This window comes from Numida meleagris, chromosome 2 (genome assembly GCF_002078875.1).
Source record: "Numida meleagris isolate 19003 breed g44 Domestic line chromosome 2, NumMel1.0, whole genome shotgun sequence".
NCBI classification, from domain to species: Eukaryota; Metazoa; Chordata; class Aves; order Galliformes; family Numididae; genus Numida; species Numida meleagris.
The window spans coordinates 47,690,113-47,708,520 of record NC_034410.1 but is presented as its reverse complement, the minus strand read 5'-3'; the positions used below and the strand labels follow the sequence as shown (position 1 = coordinate 47,708,520).

Genomic DNA, 18,408 nt, shown 5'->3' with positions numbered 1-18,408 from the left:
GTTTAAATGTACAAACCCTAAGAGTTTGCAGTGCTTACTTTTTATTCATGTAGCTGCACTGTGCACTTTATGATGAAGAAAGATTTTTCCAATATAAACATGACATAAATCATATTAATATTCCCTCCCACGGTAAAATTGTATAGATGAATATGTGCTAGAAGAACAGAGAACTGTTATAAGTACATATTTTTTCACACCAAAATGGAAACACACAGCAAATGACATATTGTAGATGAATTTGGTCGAGTGACAATAAGCCCTACTATTTTTGTAGTCAATATGGCATCTTTTCAACCACATTCTGTTTCTATTATTGTTTATTTATATTCAGGACAGAGGAAAGTGTTTGACCTCCCATTTGGAAGCTGTCTCTTTCACAGCAATGTGTATGATAATGGATCCTCATTTATTTATGACAACTGTACAATGTGTACGTGCAAGGTAAGTCCATAGTGCTTTGGTATTGTGTGCCGATTGTCTGACTTGGCAGTAATTTGTCCGGCTGTGGAACTGTAAGCCCTGATAGGGTTCTGCTTTGGCATCTTGTGTGGTCCTTGAGAGTCGGGTCTGAAGAGCTCTTGCAGTTGTGCTAGCAAAGTTTAAAAAGCTACTGAGTGCCTCAGTTAAGGCATGATGCCTATCAGTGTGTTGCAAAATAAAGTTACTCAGATTATATGACCCTCTTTGAGTTTGCATTACACTAGAAGAAGAGTGAACTCACTATATGGTGAGCTAACACATTGCTGCTAAAGGGAAGTGATTATTTTATGTAGTTGATCTAGCATGACTGATTATATGCACTTTTGCACCTAGTCAGAGACAAAGTAAAGTGTCACCAGATCAGAGTCAAGATTTTGCAGGTAAACAGAGTGCTTTACAGACTCTGAAAGATTACATTAATTCAGTAAATTATTTTTGTTTTCTATGAGCTTTCCTATCCAAAGCAATTGGGCTCTTAGCTTGCTTGGATGCAATGGCTGAGCAAGCAGAAATGTTTTGATAAGGATGCACAGGAGCAGAAACACCTAGGTGATGGTTTAATGATTTCCTGTTGTCCTTTTACCCAGGATTCAACAGTGATATGTAAGAAGAGGTGCTTGCTTCCTGGAGAATGCGATAAAAACCAAGACCACTGCTGCAAGGAATGTGTCTCCTACATCGATCCTGAAGAAGTGAAAGTGTGCAAGTTTGGCAATAAGATATTCCAGGTACAGTTTCAGGTGTGGTTCAAGAATAGATGCTGAAACAACACAGGCTTACTGTAAATTAGTGTTGTGACTTGCTTTTTAGCAGAATTCTTACCATCAATTTAGATAATGGACCAGCTCAGAGGCAAAATACAGCAAAATTTGCCAGCTGCTATTTTTTTTTTCTGAGTCTCTGCAGATTCTGCTGATACACAGCAATTAAGACTGGTTCCTCCTTGATGTGATGTGGTGTCTCTCCAAGCTTCTGTTTAAAGACAAGTAATGCATTTTTAGTACAAGATTTTTATGCTCTGCTTTCCCAAGCAAATGCTGATACTTAGGGGTAAGTTATTTTTGAGAGGTGTGTAGGCTTTATCTGCTGAGGCAGTCTCTTCCAGAACTGAGCAATAGGAGCTGTGCAAAGTTCATCTTGACTGAAAGTTACTCATTGAGATTTCACAGCTCTGCTGAGGACAGCACCTCTGACATTTCATATTGGGATAGCCATATAATAGCAGTTACCTGCTGCGCTCTCACTCAATGTTTTCAAATCACAGGGGATACTCTGCAAAACACTTCTCTTGTCACTGAGACCCTGTATGTTTTTCCAAGTGGTGCAGTTTTTTTAACGCTGTGTCAGAAAAAGATTTTGTCACCTTATGGGCCATCTGTGAATCAAGAGCCTCTTGAATCAGATCAAATGTTAAATCCCATGTGAATACTTCGTTTGCTTAGCCAGAATTGCTTCCCATTTTTTCCATCTTTTGTGTACATAGCTGAAGTGTTTATTCTGGAAACTACATGTGAACCTACTGTACACTGAGACTATAGTGGATCTGATTGGAACCTTCACACTGGTACTATTGTGCTTCAAGAACAAGTGCCTGCTTCTTAGGCACCCAGATAAAACAATCTGCTTCTCGTGAAGATTTTATTATATTACTAAGCATTGTATAGAGTAAGAAAAAAATAAAGAGGCAGAACATCAGTTCCTTGCCCTGTGTGAGAAAAGATAAATCTGGTGTACCTCTGTTGAAGTTAATGGCCTAACACTAGAAGAATGGGCACAGGTTCACTGGGAGACTGGGCAGTCAGAGCTGTGTTCCCTCCTGTGAAAACTCCGAAACAAAAATCAGGGTAGCTGTGTGCAGTTAGTTGTGAAATATTCTGATACCGTAGCAGATGCTTGGGAGAGTGGTCATTAGAAGTGCACTAGAATGCATGCTGCCTCAGAAAGATGAGATGGCAGGGACATACAGGATAGTGGAGAGACAGCCTTTAGCTGTGCATGTTGCACTGAATAAGTTAGACTCCTTGGCATTTTGGATATCATCTATTTTTCTCTCTGGTCAAAATGTCATGCTGATGTGGGCACGTAATTGTTCACAGCTGTTTGGTTGGACTGCCTGTTCTCTGTTCCTGTCAGGTCTATCCTCACCCTTCCTTCACAGAGGTCCAGCAAACAGAAAACATGCACATTTTGGCTCTGAGCAGAGTAGCACAAGACTGTAAGTGGGTGAGACAGAATGTTTTAGGAATCACACTTGGCAAATGAAGCACTATGGAGAAATGAGCCAGGGCAGTTGAACGAACAGTCTTTCCCAAGTAAGTGAGGATAAGACCATATTTTGCTCTGCACCTAATACTTCAAGAGCCATAGACTCTCTTACCTGCTATGCATGTGAGGAGTTCAGCACTGTATCTCTTCTAAACATTTTCAGATGTTTAGCAGATCAAGTGTCTATGAAATTGCTGTAAGTAATCTAAATTAGAATTCATTATTCAACCATTCCTGCCCTAAGCCAAAATGATGCTGCATCTGGGAATAAATTCACTATATTCTGACATCTTAATCAAATGCTTTCACGTGCAACAACTTAAAGGCATCACTCAACCAAATGAATCAGGTTTTTCTAATTATGTCAGTGTAATTGAAAATTTGTGATAGGTGTGATCACATCTTAGACAGATACTGAAATGTGTCTAAACACAAATAAACAGTGCAAATGATCAGGACACTGATGGAAAGCGCAAATATGATTTGGTTAGCTTTGGAAAAATAAATTTTTGATCTGGAGGGCTGAAGGGAAGAACACCCCTCTGAATTTGATCTTTGTCTTTAATACAACCGGATGTGGGCAGACACCTCAAAATAATTTAGAATAAAGAATGACACAATGCCAACGGGGAAAGTTATCCCTTCTTGTGCAATGATACATTGCTGAAATAGCTTCCTGTTGCCACCCCAACTGATACTAGATCATGTTCCCTCTTGCAGGATGGAGAGATGTGGTCCTCTGTGAACTGCACCATCTGTGCTTGTGTGAAAGGCAAGACAGAGTGTCGCAAGAAGCAGTGCATTCCAGTCAGCAGCTGTCCTCATGTGAGTTTTTTTAAAAGAGCATGGCTTTCTTCTCTACTTTTCACCACCATTATGTTTGTCAGTGTTTCTTGGAAGTGTGTGCTTAGCATTGGGGCACATAGATTGGAAAGTAGAGATTCTTTGGTGTATTAATTTAGGCTGCTGTTTTCCAAGTGTGCTATTGCTACTCTGAATAAGGGCTTCTCATCTCTGTCTTTGCTCTGCAGGCTGTGTTCCTTTTCTCCTCCTTTCTTTTTCTCTGTCTCAAGTGTCTGGAATAGAACATCTCTTTCACATATATTAGGTAGCTTTGTAGGGTGGTGAGATGACAATGTAAACATACGTTTAGCATGCAGGTGTTAAGGCAAGCGTCAAAAGGTTGTGCTTGCTTTTCTCAGTGTGTATGAAGCTTGAAACTTGGTTGGACAGGTAAATTAGATTCAATCAAACTATGCCACTTTCTCTGAGGTTTCAGCCTCAAAAAAATTATTTGAGTGTCTGAAGTGAGCCCACAGCATAGTGTAATTATGCGTTACTTAATTGCTTCAAAAAATAGCATTATATGAAACCTTGAGGTAAAATCAGCCTTTGTTTCTTGGATTGCTGTCACTGACAAATTACTTCGTTTTAATGGCCCAAGCTTTCAGAAGAGGGAGCTCTAAATAGCACCTCATGTAAGGTCAGATCTTTGAACAGAGCTGCAGAAGTGAGAGCCAAGTGGTTAGCATTATACCTTCTCAGTGTTTCCTTCTCCGTCCTGGAAGCCAGTCGGGAAAATATGAGTCACAGACACCTAGGTATAAAATTTTAAATGACAAACTCTAGTTTGTAAAATTTTGTATGTGTGAACTTTTGACAGCCAGAAGCTGTGGTAGAATAAAAAGCCTATACCACGGTGCTCTTGTTTCTGCTGTGCCAGCGAGCTGCAGGAATGATGTTTGTATCCTCAGACAAGGGAACTGTCTTTTCCTGTCACTCTGGCGTTCACTGCACAGGGCAGTTCTGTTAATAGGCCTCATACAAGATACTGCACACAAGAAGTAGGAGAAAAAGGAGCTCTTCTTCTGGGAGCCAGATGAGGCCCATGGTGATCAGGCTTCCTTGCTGTTCACAGCAAAAGCAGGAGGTGAGAGCTTGGGCCCTTCAAGTCTCCTCAAATTCTTTGTTGTTGAACCTGGCACATACTGCATCTCATTTATATTTTCCCCATGCTGGTGCATTTCAAACATTCAAGATGCTTCTGAGATCAAATAACTAGTTTGACGTAATATAATTCTTAAGTGAAATAAACCACTTCAGCAGTACCCATATATATGAATTATAGCATTGAGATAATCAACTAAAGTGGCTTCTGAGAATGAATTCACTGTTCATGGACAGTTAGTGAAAACAGTACTGGGTAAAAATTCATCATCTGCAGTCCTGTGGGACCATAACTGACTGATATACAAAGTGACTGGTGTACCAACTGGCTGTTACATGAACTGCTCCAAGGTTAATGCAAACTCCTTAACTGCATTAAACCTCTGAGTTGATTCTTCAGACAAGGTTCAGCTCCTCAGGGCTAAAATGATCAGATTATGTTATCCTGCAGAACCTTGCCCTATAGCATCTAACCAGTCACCCTGTTCCCTCTCTTAAAATGGAGCCCATACCAAGCCGCATGTGAAACCACCCTCCTCCACAGATACAAGCTATGTTTCTGCTCTTTCAGTCTAAGTTGGAAGGACAAGCAAGAGAAGGAATGTAAACTCTAGAGTGAGATTTATTTTCCTATTCCAAGTGGGTACCACCTCGAGTAATTTTAAAGCAAATAATGTATGCTAATGGATTTAAATCTTTCACTTTTCACCTGTGCTGCACTCTCCTTGATGAGATATTCTGTCACAAATCTATAAACATTAATTAAACACACCACATTATTCAAGATAAAGATATATTAGTGATTCTGATACTGGAGGTCTGGATATCATGAATAGAGTTATGCCGCCTTCTCTGAAAACTGTAGGGGTGTGTCTTCCCAACATTTCTGGTAGTAAGCAGTCTCTGTTGGCTGTTGAAAACTGCTGTGGTTGAAAATGATGTTTACTGCCCCTTAGGGTGTCAGTCCCCATAGAGTTATCTCATTAATTTGTGTTAGGATACACACAACTGAGTGTGAAAGGATTCAAGATTCACGAGCAACTGACAACATTGTTCCTTGACTTAAATGTTTTTTTTGTTTCTTAGTTTTTGTGATGGAATATTATTTTTCAACATAGATTTTAGTCAATTATTTCTTGAAAGGATAAGTTTCAAAGTGACATTTCAGCAGAAATTTCTAATACTGTGCAACCATTTGTATTATTTATTCTATTGGTGGCAGGCTGCCGTATTTTCAGAGACTGTTTCTGCCATTTCTTTAATTTTCTTCATAGAGCCAGGCACATTTTTCCATTCCTTTTATTCTTCTCTTTTTGGAGTGTTTAATTCTGCATCAGTAACTACAGGAAGTGTTTTTCTTAGCTTCTTTTATCTGCAGCAGGGGCAATATATATCTTGCAAATTCAATTGCTCCTGTCATAGCTATAGTAAAATCAGTCCTTCTTGGGCTTCTAGTGAGCCCTGTGGCTTGTGGTTCCTTTTTCTGGCTTTCTGACAGTTGATTTTATGTTGACATTTCCTCTCAGTTACCTGGAGCGTCAGCCTGCAAGGTGCGGTGCATGCTAGACCCCATCCAACACTATTAAGCATGTGTCTAGTCTTGCTGAAGGTCCTCTATGTCTGCTAAAACACACGCTTAAATGCCATATAGAAATGGAGTAATCTTAACACTTGGCAAGAATGAATTTCAGACATCCGTTAGACCTTTTGTTACCTAATTTGCTATTCACTTGCCTTAGCCCTGCTCCAGCCTCCTGCTTTCCTTGTGCCATCTTCCTTCTAATTATCCATCATTATCTATTTCCTCCTTGCCTCTTCTCCTTATGGCTTTGCATTCCCCACTAATAATGCCAGCCTATGGAAATGGTCACCGGTCATGGATGTCTCTTTCTGTACTTATGGAGGAGAGTCTGTTGAATTTTACAGCACACAACCTTTTCTGATCTCCAGAGCTCAAAAGTTAATAGAATTAAATTCATGGCATGTGAAGATATTTTCAGAGTTTTATTTTGAGGGTAAATTTTGAACCCATGAACTTGAAGTGAGTTGAAAATTTATTCAGAACATGTTCTCCCATCTTTAACAGAGACAGCATTTAATGTTATACACATCTGTTATTATTACAAACAAAATGTTGCTGTTTTTACTGTAGTGCCAAACGAGGCACAAAAAAACAACAGCTGTTGCTATTGCACAACCAAACAACCCCCCCAATTAGTTCTGCCTTAGAAAAAAACCAAAAACCTCAGACATAAAATTGAAAACCTCATAAAAAGAAGAAAAATCCCAGAAAATAAATAGACTCAAATGTGGTCTGCTTATAAATATTCATAGGGAAAAATGGGATCACATCACTTAGCCCACTCCTAAGGGAACCCTCAATGCTAACGAACTCTTGCAGCACATGTTAGCAATAATGGGTTTCCTTATTCTACAAGACAAAAACAGGATCTCAGGCCAACATGGTGGCTCAAGTAACCAGCCTCAGCAGGCTGCCTTGGAGATTCTAATTTCACTTGAATTCTTGCCACTTCCAGCTTGGCTGATGATTTCAACTCTTTTATTGAAACAGAGGTAAGGCTATGGTGTGCAGTGTGTGGCATTCAGCTGCATGTCTTCCTTTTGTACAAATAAATGCTGCCCAGCTCTGTACTTCTGTGCAGTTTACTGGGTCTTTCCTGAACAGATTTTGTGCTAGCAGGTGCTTGATAAGTCTTTTATTGCAGCCTGGTCCTCAGTAGTTTTCTTTGTTCTGGGGCCTGGTGGTCACACAAATGTCTAAGCATTGCCTACATGCTAGTGAAACTCAAATCCATCTCATTTCTCAAAGACCAGACATGCCTGAAATCCATTCTCTCCATGTGCAGTCACACATTCATGAACAAGCTTACACTGAACTTTTATGCCCTCATGATGATGAGCTCAAGCACACCCATCACCTGAAGCTCATTTCTCCCCATGCACAGTGTCAAAGCTTGGCAGTGTTTTGGCAGAAAGCAATGTAGATAGCAATATGGCTTGCAGTCTAGACCTTCTTCCCCTGCCTCCGCATGGACCTGCCACCCCTTTGTTGTTTGTCTTCATGAACATTTCTCCACTGCTGAGTGTGTTTGGAGCAAACAGTATCGCAGCTCTGTTTGCTCCCTCTTACTGGCCACTCCTTGACTGCCAGCTTGGTGGGGAACAGGACCAGTGGTCACACAAAGGGGACTTTCTATGTTCAACTACAATTCTACTATTGGACTGACGTGTTGGTGCCGGGGAACAGCACAGATCCATATGCCTCTTCCTTCCCCTTATGAGAATGTGGGTGAGCTCCAATATCACCATTAGTTCTGTTACAACCCCTGCCAGTTTTTGCTTGGAAAAACATGTCATTCAGTCTGAAATTTTCCAGGCCTATCCTCTGACTTGATGGTAAGCTTTTGGGAATTTAAGTAAAATCAGAGAGAACATCTTTTAATTTGAGGATGACTGAAAAAGAGCATGAATTTATGTACAAAGAAGCATGTTTCCTTCTTCTAGCCAGCCTTGTATAAGACACAACTATAAATAAAACTGGCATGGGCAAAGTGGCGAGTAAATACTTGAGACTTTCATCCATGATCCTGTGATTAGACCAAATTTTTTACTTTTAGATGTTGCACGTCTTTGGATATATGCCCATTTACTTCATCAGGCAACTTGGTCTGAGATTGGTAATATGATCTGGTAAGAGGTACCACAGGATTTAGCCATGAAAGAAAACTGGCCAAACTAGATATCTACCAGTGCCTCCTTCCTTCCTTCACTTCTGTAGGAAAATGAATGATCTAGGGGCACGGGAGAGCGTTGGGGTGTGGAGGGCTGCAGATTGCATAGGTGTGCGTAAGTCTAAGTACACATTAGGAAATATATGTGTTTTGGGAGGTGGGAAAAGGTGGTGATCTTGGTAACTAAATGACTAGTCTGCTTTTAGATATCTGAGAATACATGAGTCCAAAGTTCTCTCACACTCTCTAAAGAGAAAACTAGTAACAGAGAAGTCTTTTAGTATTACATTTCTAATAAGACTGCCAGGAAGCTTTTTGAATAGTTCTGTCTGTTTTTAGCACCTGATATTTGAAGCTGTAACCAGGGCATTGAGTTCAAACACAATTTAAACTATTTTCAAAAGCTTATCCAGCCTTACAAAATAACACAGTCATTGCTCCAAAAACTCTTTCATTAAATCAGCCTGTCTTTCTCCCAATTAGGGTAAAATCCTGAACAGAAAAGGATGCTGTCCTATTTGCACTGAAAGTAAGTTCTTTCTTCACATTTTTAAAATTCTTTTCTATTATTTGATATAAAATAAATATAGTAGAAATATGTTTGCTTTCTGCTTTCTTTTTATAGATCACTAAAGGGCAGGTGACTCTTTCTGGCTACAGTTAGTTTCCTATAAGCCTATGAATTTTAAATAAAATGCCAGAAAAAAAGGAATTTATTTCTTTTTTTTTTTTTCCCCGAGTGACACTATTTGTGCTAAATCTGAGGTGTTCCTCTTTGAAGGATATACTTGGCCTGTGAAATTTGTAGGTAATGAGATAAGCAATGTATATAGAGTTGTACCTTTTAGGACTGGGTGACTTTTATACCTGTAAATAACAACCCTGCTGTGCAAGAGGGGAAACAATCAAAGCGTATATATAATTCAATAGTTTTGCAGAACAGCAATGGAAAGTACAATAGGATATTGTGTGATATTTAACTAAACCATCACCTCTTTATTCCTTTACTTTTCACTTCAGGAATGGCCATCTTCCGATATCACTTGCAATCTTTCCTAGTCAGCAAATCCTACTTGCACAAATACTTAACCCTTAAGATTGTCCTATTTAAATGAACATGGAGACCTATCCTCACTGAAGTTATCAGGATACAATTATGTATTTCCTTCAGGATGTGTTTAAGTATTTTACCAAATAGGAACAGAATGTTGAAGTGGGGCTTTTTGATTTAGGAATAGTTTTTTAAAGAGAATGTTACCTATCCTTTTGTCTGAAGCCTAATTGTTTTCACTGATCTACTTATTTCTGGATAGACTTGGATTGCACAAATACTGTATACTAACTCTTTTTTCTTCCGCTCTGTTCATCAATTGCTTCTGAATATGTAGCTTGTAATAAATCTAGTTTTGAATTCTTCAGTATCAAAATGAAGTGAAATGCAAATGTCAGACCCAAAAAGGCTTGAAATAAAGAATACCAAGAAGAGGGAGAAATGAAAGGTTGAACTGACTAGCAGCTGAATTTATGTATGCTGTTTCAAGGGTGAAAACATTTCCCTATCACTCTGCTTGAACATGACATGTTATTAGTATCATGAATTTATTGATTGCTGTCTTGCCTCTGCTCTTACATTTGAGTCTCATTTACCCTTTCGGATGTGCTTTTTTATAACATGAGCAGTTTACTGTTAGAGGGAGGTAAATAGTGGGGCCATCCACTCCCTCAGTGCTGAAGATCCTCTGTTGTAAGTGGTTATGAAGAAGGCATTTCCTTCAGAAATCCTGCTAGAGAATGATAACTTGTGACAACTGTTTCATGGGGGAAGCAAGCAAAAAATATGTTTGTTTAAAGTAAAAATACCTCATATAGGAGCCAGGTGACCTTAGAGTCAGAACTTCTTGATGATATAGGAGAATGGACATAACTTTAAGACGTGAAATTAAGGGGAGAGTATCAGCAGCCAGCAGAATATGTTAAATTTGCGTTCCTGTTATGAATGAAGTGGCAGATGTTTGATCTTACTTAAAAAGCAGTCATTTTTTTCCAGAAACAAGTGTGCAGAGAGAAGAATTCTAGGGATACCCTGGGAATTTGGGCTTTGATTCAGTAGCCGTTAGAGCATCTCCCCCAGTTCAAATGCATGGGTCCACTGTGTGAGGAAGCAGTAAACCTTCCTGACATCTGGAAAATCTCTAGTACAGAGAAATTGACATGTCCAGTTCTTTTGTGGATTCTTGACAGTTGGAGGTCTGCAGCCAGCCTCCTTCTCAAAAAAGTTTCAGTACAGGACTGAAAATATGATGTTTAGCTGGCGGTTTCGAACTACCAGGAATTGAGATGCCACAACCCCTCTGGGTAGCCTTCTCTAAAGTTTGACCATCTCATGGTAAAATTTTATTCTTTATATCCAGTTGGAATCTCCCTTATTCCAAATTATGCCCATTGTTTCTTGTCCTGCTGTGCATCTCTATTAAGAGCTTGGCTCCCTCTCTTCAGTAACCTACTTGCAGGTATGGTCAGATTGCTCTTGGTTCTCCCAAAGCTTTCAGGCTAAACAACCCTGTTCTCTTAGCCTCTCCTTATGGGTCTACATTGCACTGGGTCTGTGTATGACTGGGAGGCACACTAAATTGTCCTGTAGTGGTGTGTTCCTCTGTTGCACATGAAATGGATCCTTTTTTGGAGAGATGTCTCACTATGGACACATTTAGCATCTGGAGGAGGACTAATGTTGATCTGATTCTAAGACTTTATGATTAAAAGTAATTCCACGCTTTTATCAGGTAATGTAATCAAAGACTTTAAATACCTACTCTCACACAGCAACAGTGGCCAGTAGCATTCTAACAGCTGCCATTGCAAGGAACTAATTCCACCTTTGTGCCAGAAGTGCTGTAAATCTCATCACAACATTTTGACAGGTAAAATCATAAGTGTTTTAGTGATGACCACAATCTCAGTCCAGTTGTTAGAAACTTTGCCAACTGAAGCTATTTCTGATAAAGATGCACGTGCATAGCCCTTTCCCTCACCCACCCACTCATACTGATCCACTCTCCACATATTAACACACCAGACATTTTGTTGGTCCAGAAGATATTAATTTTCCAAAGTAAAAACAACATAGGAGGTACAAGAACATACTGTACACAGGAGAGCTCTGAGTACAGTTTAAATGCAGCCAATTTCTGTGAAGTGGGTCAGAAACAGTCACGTTGTTAAAGGAGACATTTTAAACTGAAAAAAAAATAAAAATCAAAGGATTATTTTTCAAAGTAGTTTGTTGCAGAGAGAAAAAGTACCTTGTCTCCTAACGGACTAGGGAGTCCCTTTTGTCTACTGTTGCTGAAGTTAACTATGGTTAGTTTTGGCATGTTGCTGTTCAAGCTCCATGGCTGGTGTACAGTTATCACTAATTAAACACAGTGGTCATACCAGTGGAAAATTCAACAGTTTAGTTTATTCTGCTGTAAAAATGTAATGAAATGTACTCTTTTGGGCTTGATTTAGAAAAATCACCACTGACGTCAATTCCATAAATTAGTAATCCTGTGTTAGACCAAGGTCATTTTCATATTAGAAAAAGAAAACACTAGACTTGAATTCAAATAATATTAACAGACTGCTCTCAGACCAAGCTGGGAATTTGCAGTGGAGACTAAATCTTTGTTCTTGACATTGAAGAATTGATAGCCTTTGCTGAAATTACAGCATGCAGTAATGCTTCCTACTGTGACTGTGCAGATATATTTTAATCATTATCAATACCCCTAACACAGTCATATCTAAGTCAGTGTTATGTCTTGCGGAGAAAGATTTTTTCAAAGTGTATTGCAGTCATCTAGGTTTAGCAAGACGTGATTAATTTTGTAGTAAAGACCTTTTTTGGCTGGAGGGCAGAAACTTTTGTTCACCAATCATTCAGCAGCTTTTTAATTGACATATAGCACTAAACCAAACTCAAGGCATTTGGATGCAGCCAACCAGCTGTAGGATTAAAAGGTTGGTACTTTCACCTGCTCCTGTATGCAGATCCCTTTTATTTGTATTTATAGAAATACTAAAAAATTGATGACTCTTCAAAACAACAACAAAAGATTTAAAAAAAAAAAAAGATAATGTTATGCTTTGCAGATACCTATGAAAGCAGGAAACAGGACTAAAAGATCACAAAGAACTCTGCTGGTCCTGTTTCTTGTGTTATTTCCTTGCCATGGAGAAATACATCAACAAAAAGACTGCAGTTGTTTATTCATACTGGAATGCTGTTCATGATCAGTCATTTCAGCTGTGATGGCCTACTGTATAAATATGTATTTGGACAAATTGGAATAGATACTTTATTTATGAAATAGACCACAAGGACCCCTGTGGAGTTTTTGACACCACACCTTGTAATGTGTATTATATCAAGCTGCACTATGCAACAGTTATGAGGAAAGTACTCTATGGCTATGCATTTTTTAAAGAAAAGCTAATGAAATTCTATTATGTGTGTTCTGTAGCTAACTTTCAAAAGTTAATAATGTGTTCTGTTTGATTTAGGGCTTAATTCAGCATATGGGCTAATTGCATTCAAAGTTTCATTTTATTTTTAAAAAGCTGGGATCTTTTTGAATTATAGATGTGCAACCAGAACACTCTCAACTGGTAAACTTCTATTTTTTCCTCCCTCTCTGTACTTAGAAAGTGTCCAAAACAATTTTAGTTATAATTTAAAGTGTATTTTTCTTGGCCACTCCTAACTAGCTACAAGCCCAGAAGAGTGTGACCAGACATCTGGACATCTTGGACTTCAGTTGACTGCTCTGATGTCCTGAAAAAATAAAACAAGCTATTCCATGAGCACCAGAGCTAACAGCCTGGTTTCCTATGGATTTGTGTCCCATTTCCTTTATACCCTAACAAATAATAAACCCAGCTAGAGACAATATATTCTGTGGCTGCTCTGGAGCTAAAAATGCACTAATTGGCCAGCCAATATGCTCATGCTCTTTGGCCGGTCAGGATGTGTGTGCTGACTGTCTGTCTGGCCTCAGCTAAACAGTCTATATATAATTTAGCCTTTTCATAAAGGCCATATACCATCTTGGGGGTAGGGGCATTAGCCTGAAGGCATAAAGGTACTTTTTGGCAACCTGTTATTTCAGTAAGTGATTCTTACCTTTACTCAGCATACTACATACTTGAACTTGAACATCTCTCTGTTAAATTTGTTTCAAATAGGCCCAAACAGGTTGTGATTTCATGAACTTACTTTCCTCTTTGAGAGAGTATGTTAAACATTGAGGAATGCTAAAATGTTCCTTTCCTTGCTGTTTCTTTTTCAGCTTCCTTTTTTTTTTTGTACAGATAAATGTGTTTTCAAACCCTGTGCTCCTTGCCTACAATTACCTTCCCAGTTAGTTACCTTTCCTAATGAAATTCAGTATTTCATTTGAATTGGGTGCATGATTTGTAACATGCAAGGAGAGCTGGCCAAGAGTTCCACAGTATTCACTTTAGCACCTAAATACTATTATTATGAGTTTGCAAGAAAGCTATAGATCCTTAGGTGGGAACCAGGCAAACTGCATGAGTCACATGTGAAGACCCATCAAATGTAAGAGCGTGAAGTCCATATTTTGTTGTTTTAAAAATACAAATGTGAAAACTGCCTTGTTCCCAGAAGTTTATACAAATGCCAGGAGTTCTGAAAATTGATTTGGGCACCTAAATGTGGGATTTCCAAAAGACATTTACAGGTGTTTGCAGCCAGCTTCTAATTATATTTAATCAGAGTTGAGTGCCTTAACTGCCTAAGGTGCCTGGGAAATCACAGTCCTTTGTACATAGCTCTATGGTGCTTTTAAAAATCCGTGTCTTTCAGGGAAAGAAAGGGAACATGGGTGTATTTGCCTTCATATAAATGTGCATGTGTAGATGAGCAGAAGACGCTGAAGCTGAGAAATGCCAGGTTTAAAACAAGCAAGAGACAGTAGTTTTTGAGGCACTGTGCCCAAGGATGTTATGGATGCTAAAAATGTTTCTGGGTCAAAAAGAGACTGGACAAATTCACGGAAAGGAAGTCTATCAAAGGTTACTAAATAAAGACAAACCATGTCTAGCTCAGAAAGTCCAAAAGCTGGAAATAGCTGGAGGCTGGCAGAGTCTTATGGGGAGCATCATATATAACGGCCCTTGTCTAACTCTGCCCTAGACAACTCATAGAGACAAAGAGTATCTGCAATAAGCTGGCATGAATTTACTGTAGGGAAGGAGATCTGCATCCACAACTCTCTGCTTCATTAGCACAACTCACACTCCTGGCACAACTCACACTCCCGTGTTGAGAAGCATAGATTTGGCAATGCAGTGATACCCTCCATCCACTACATCTCAGCAGAGGAGCAAGTCACACATGACACTAACTAGAGAACAAGTGTTTCCAATAGATTTCAAAAACAGCCAGGCAAAAAAGGCCTTTTTTATTTCCAAAAGAAAAAAAAAGAAATAAAAAACAGAAACAAACAAATCATAAAACATGATGTGATTGAAACCCTCTCAAAAGGCAAACAACAAAAAAACTAAGAATGGCTGGAACACTTTTTATGTTGCCTGCTTTTGCAGTCTTGTTACACCCTGTACTTAAGGTTTCTTTTGAAACCAGACAGTTCTTACTGGCAGTGCCTGACTTATCACACACACTCTTGCAGGGTGTGGGTTCATTTTTTAAGAAACCCAGAATTTTAGTAAACCTTTCAAGAATGTTTTATACAGTGATATCAGAGAATCAATGATTTGGGCTTTTTTTAGGTAGATTTTCCTTCCCCCATTTCCTTGGTTATTAAAGAAAACAGCAATGTTTGGATCAGGCATTCGGCTATCCAATCCAAAATACATTCTTTTTTATTTTAACTGCACTGTATCAAGTTGACATATGACGTGACACGATGTAACATAACATAAAACAACATTACTCTGCATAACACATTAGAAATTAAAAATAAATATTTCCTTTGGATCCCACTGGTACTGTCAATTTTACTTGCACATCTCTGAATTATGTTTGTTCCTTTCTCATTCTTGCCTTTTAACTAATTTCATAGGTGAAGAACTGCCCTCCCTCTCCCATCATGTGGGATAGTAACGTGTATAATATCTCTAAATTTTTGGCCTCTAAAAATGCAAACAAAAAACAGTTCTCATCTCTGAAGTCTTCACTAGTGCTTGGGCTCATTTTTTGTTGATAGTTTCCTTGTTTTTAGAAAGGTTTGCATTATGTTTAAAGAAAAATTAAAACCTGAAAAAATGAAATAGAATCTGAGCAGGTAATAAAATGTATCTTAATATTCATCATGCAGCATAATTGCATGAATACATAAGGAAATCAGAAACTTACGTGTATGCTTTAGTGGCAGTAAAGTCAGATGGTCTGTGTATAAAACCAGGAGATTTTTTCCTCTTGGTGAAAATTGCTCTGGTGATTAAAAACTCTATTGTTCCTTTCATTTGAAGTCTGCAAAAAAAAAAAAAAAATTATGGATAAATATCAATCAGTTACTTTATGGACTTTGGAAAGCAGTCATTGATATCCTTATTGTTAGCGAAGGGAAAAGGAGATTCACAAAAGTGCTTGTTTTTAAAAGCACACTCAGGCATCTTGTTTTTCTGGCACTGCTTAAAGTCCTTAGGCCCTGACTTCCATAGGTGTTGATCAAACATGATTCATCAGTGACCTGGATGAGGGGATAGAGTGCATCCCCAGCAAGTCTGCTGATGGTATGAAGCTGGGAGGAGTGGCTGATGCACCGGAAGGCTGTGCTGCCATTCAGTGAGACCTACACAGGCTGAAGAGTTGGGCAGAGAGAAACCTTAGGATGTTCAACGAGGCCAAGTGTGGAGTCCTACACTTGGGGAGGAATAACTGCATTCATCAGTACAGGTTAGGGGCTGACCTGCTGGAAAGAAGCTTTGCAGAGAAGGACCTGGGTGTCCTGGTGGACAACAAGTTGGCCATGAGCCAGCAGTGTGCACTTGTGGCCAAGAAGACCAGTGGCATCCTGGGGTGTATTAAAAAAAGAGTGGCCAGGGGGTCGAGAGAGGTTATCCTCCCTCTCTACTCTGCTTGGTGGGGCCATATCTGGAGGATAGGCTGAGAGAGCTGGGACTGTTCAGCCTGGAGAAGTGAAGACTGAGGGGAGATCTTACCAATGCTTATAAGTATCTAAAGGCCGGGAGCCAAGTGGGGGCAGGCTCTTTTCAGTGGTGCGAGTGACAGGACAAGAGGCAATGGGCACAAACTGGAACAGAGGAAATTCCATATGAATATGAGGAAAACCTTTACTGCGTGGGTGACAGAACACTAGAACAAGCTGCCTAGAGAGGTTGTGGAGTCTCCTTCTGTGGAGATATTCAAAACCCACCTCAACACTTTCCTGTGCAATCTACTCTAGGGAACCTCCTTTAGCAGGGGGTTTGGACTTGATCTCCAGAGGTCCCTTCCAACCACTGTTTTTCTGTGATTTTGAATTCAAGTGGACCTGTCAACATGATGTTCTTGAGAAATCACAACTTCTGATCCCTAGTTGGAAACATAGTAAAGAGGCATACTAATGATGCCAAGAATAGTTGTTGGCTTAACTGAAGACTTAATGACAAAGAATGGATGTGGCAAGTCAGGAGTCAATTACAAATCTACCCAGGTACCTCTTCTATGATGGTACTGCACTATGCAGTGAGGAGGACTGGGGATAGACTTTTAAGACCTTACAGTAAGGGTCACTAAGAGCTGCAGGAGGTAGTGGTGGAATTTATGTTACTACTGCTCTATTAAAATGGGACATATGTATATCAGAAATGATGTAGGTATAGGTGATACTGCATTACAGCTGGAAAAAGGAAAGGTAACATTGCCTGGGGACCCCTTCATCCACATCTTCTATACATATCCCTGGACGGCCTTTAATTGAAGCTAGTGAAAACATCAGAAACAATACAGCTGCTTTAGCACAGCACTGTGCCTAGGCTAAATAGCCTGACTGAGAAAGGTATATTGCTTAGTCAGAACTACATTACACTCCATCATAGAAATTCTGTGTCTCTTCTCCATAACATCCATGCCTCCTTCTTTCTTTGTAGGCTTGAATTTTCCCTTTTTGTTTTAGCTGCCTTTTCAGAGAATACATTGTATGATAATTTTTTCAGCTAAGAAACTGTATTCTCTGTTATTCTCCATTCCTCTAGGCTGTTGGCTTTTGTTCTGTTTTGTTTTTTTGATTGATGTTGTTCTCAGCTCTCTGATTACTGAGTCAAATTTTCTTACTGTATCAAGCTGTCCCCCTAAAACAGGCATCATCTTTCAATAGCAGCCTAAGCCCATGGGTATCCAGCTGGCAGCAGCAGTGTACATTTCTCTGTCCTGAGTTTCCTTCTTCCAGGAACAGCAGCAATGAGATGTGGTTAGGACCTATTGTTATACTCAAAGGCTGAAATGCAAATTGCAGCTCTCCTCAACTGCTAAGCAATTCAATCAATTTCTGGGTAACTGTGGGGTAACTCAGAATTGTTGACATGAGTGTGGACAAGTTCTGCCTTTGAGAACTGTGGCTTCTCTGACCAGCATAGAGCTGCAAGCATCAATAAGACATCTCCCTCTAATTGTAAAAACGCAAATAACTAGCAGAGATACTATGCCCTTAGATAGTCATTGCATCATGCTATTCATGTACTACTGGCTTTTGTTGTGAGAACAATAACCACTAAAAGTCAGTTTTGTATAAATAACATGTGGCAGTTTGTAGTATTGAAAAAGTATGTGTGTAGTAAATGGTGATCACATTTCCTCAGTGATAGTTTTCAGCAATGTAATGGTGGTACTACAGAAGATTTTGAAAAAATATAAACATACCTATTTTTTATATGTACAATATTTATACATGCACCTATGTTAAATATGGACAGAACTAGGTCCTGCTGAAGT

The 18,408-nt window shown here is 39.2% G+C and overlaps 1 protein-coding gene across 1 annotated transcript in view; it reads left to right on the top strand.

Annotated features, from left to right (window-relative positions):
• BMPER (BMP binding endothelial regulator) overlaps nt 1–18,408 on the top strand; it is a 153,167-nt gene that overhangs the window by 82,010 nt on the left and 52,749 nt on the right. The window contains exons 8-11 of the mRNA XM_021388278.1: nt 335–444; nt 1,071–1,211; nt 3,469–3,573; nt 8,931–8,976. Of these exons, the coding sequence (XP_021243953.1) occupies nt 335–444; nt 1,071–1,211; nt 3,469–3,573; nt 8,931–8,976 (402 nt within the window). The remainder of the gene's footprint in view (nt 1–334; nt 445–1,070; nt 1,212–3,468; nt 3,574–8,930; nt 8,977–18,408) is intronic.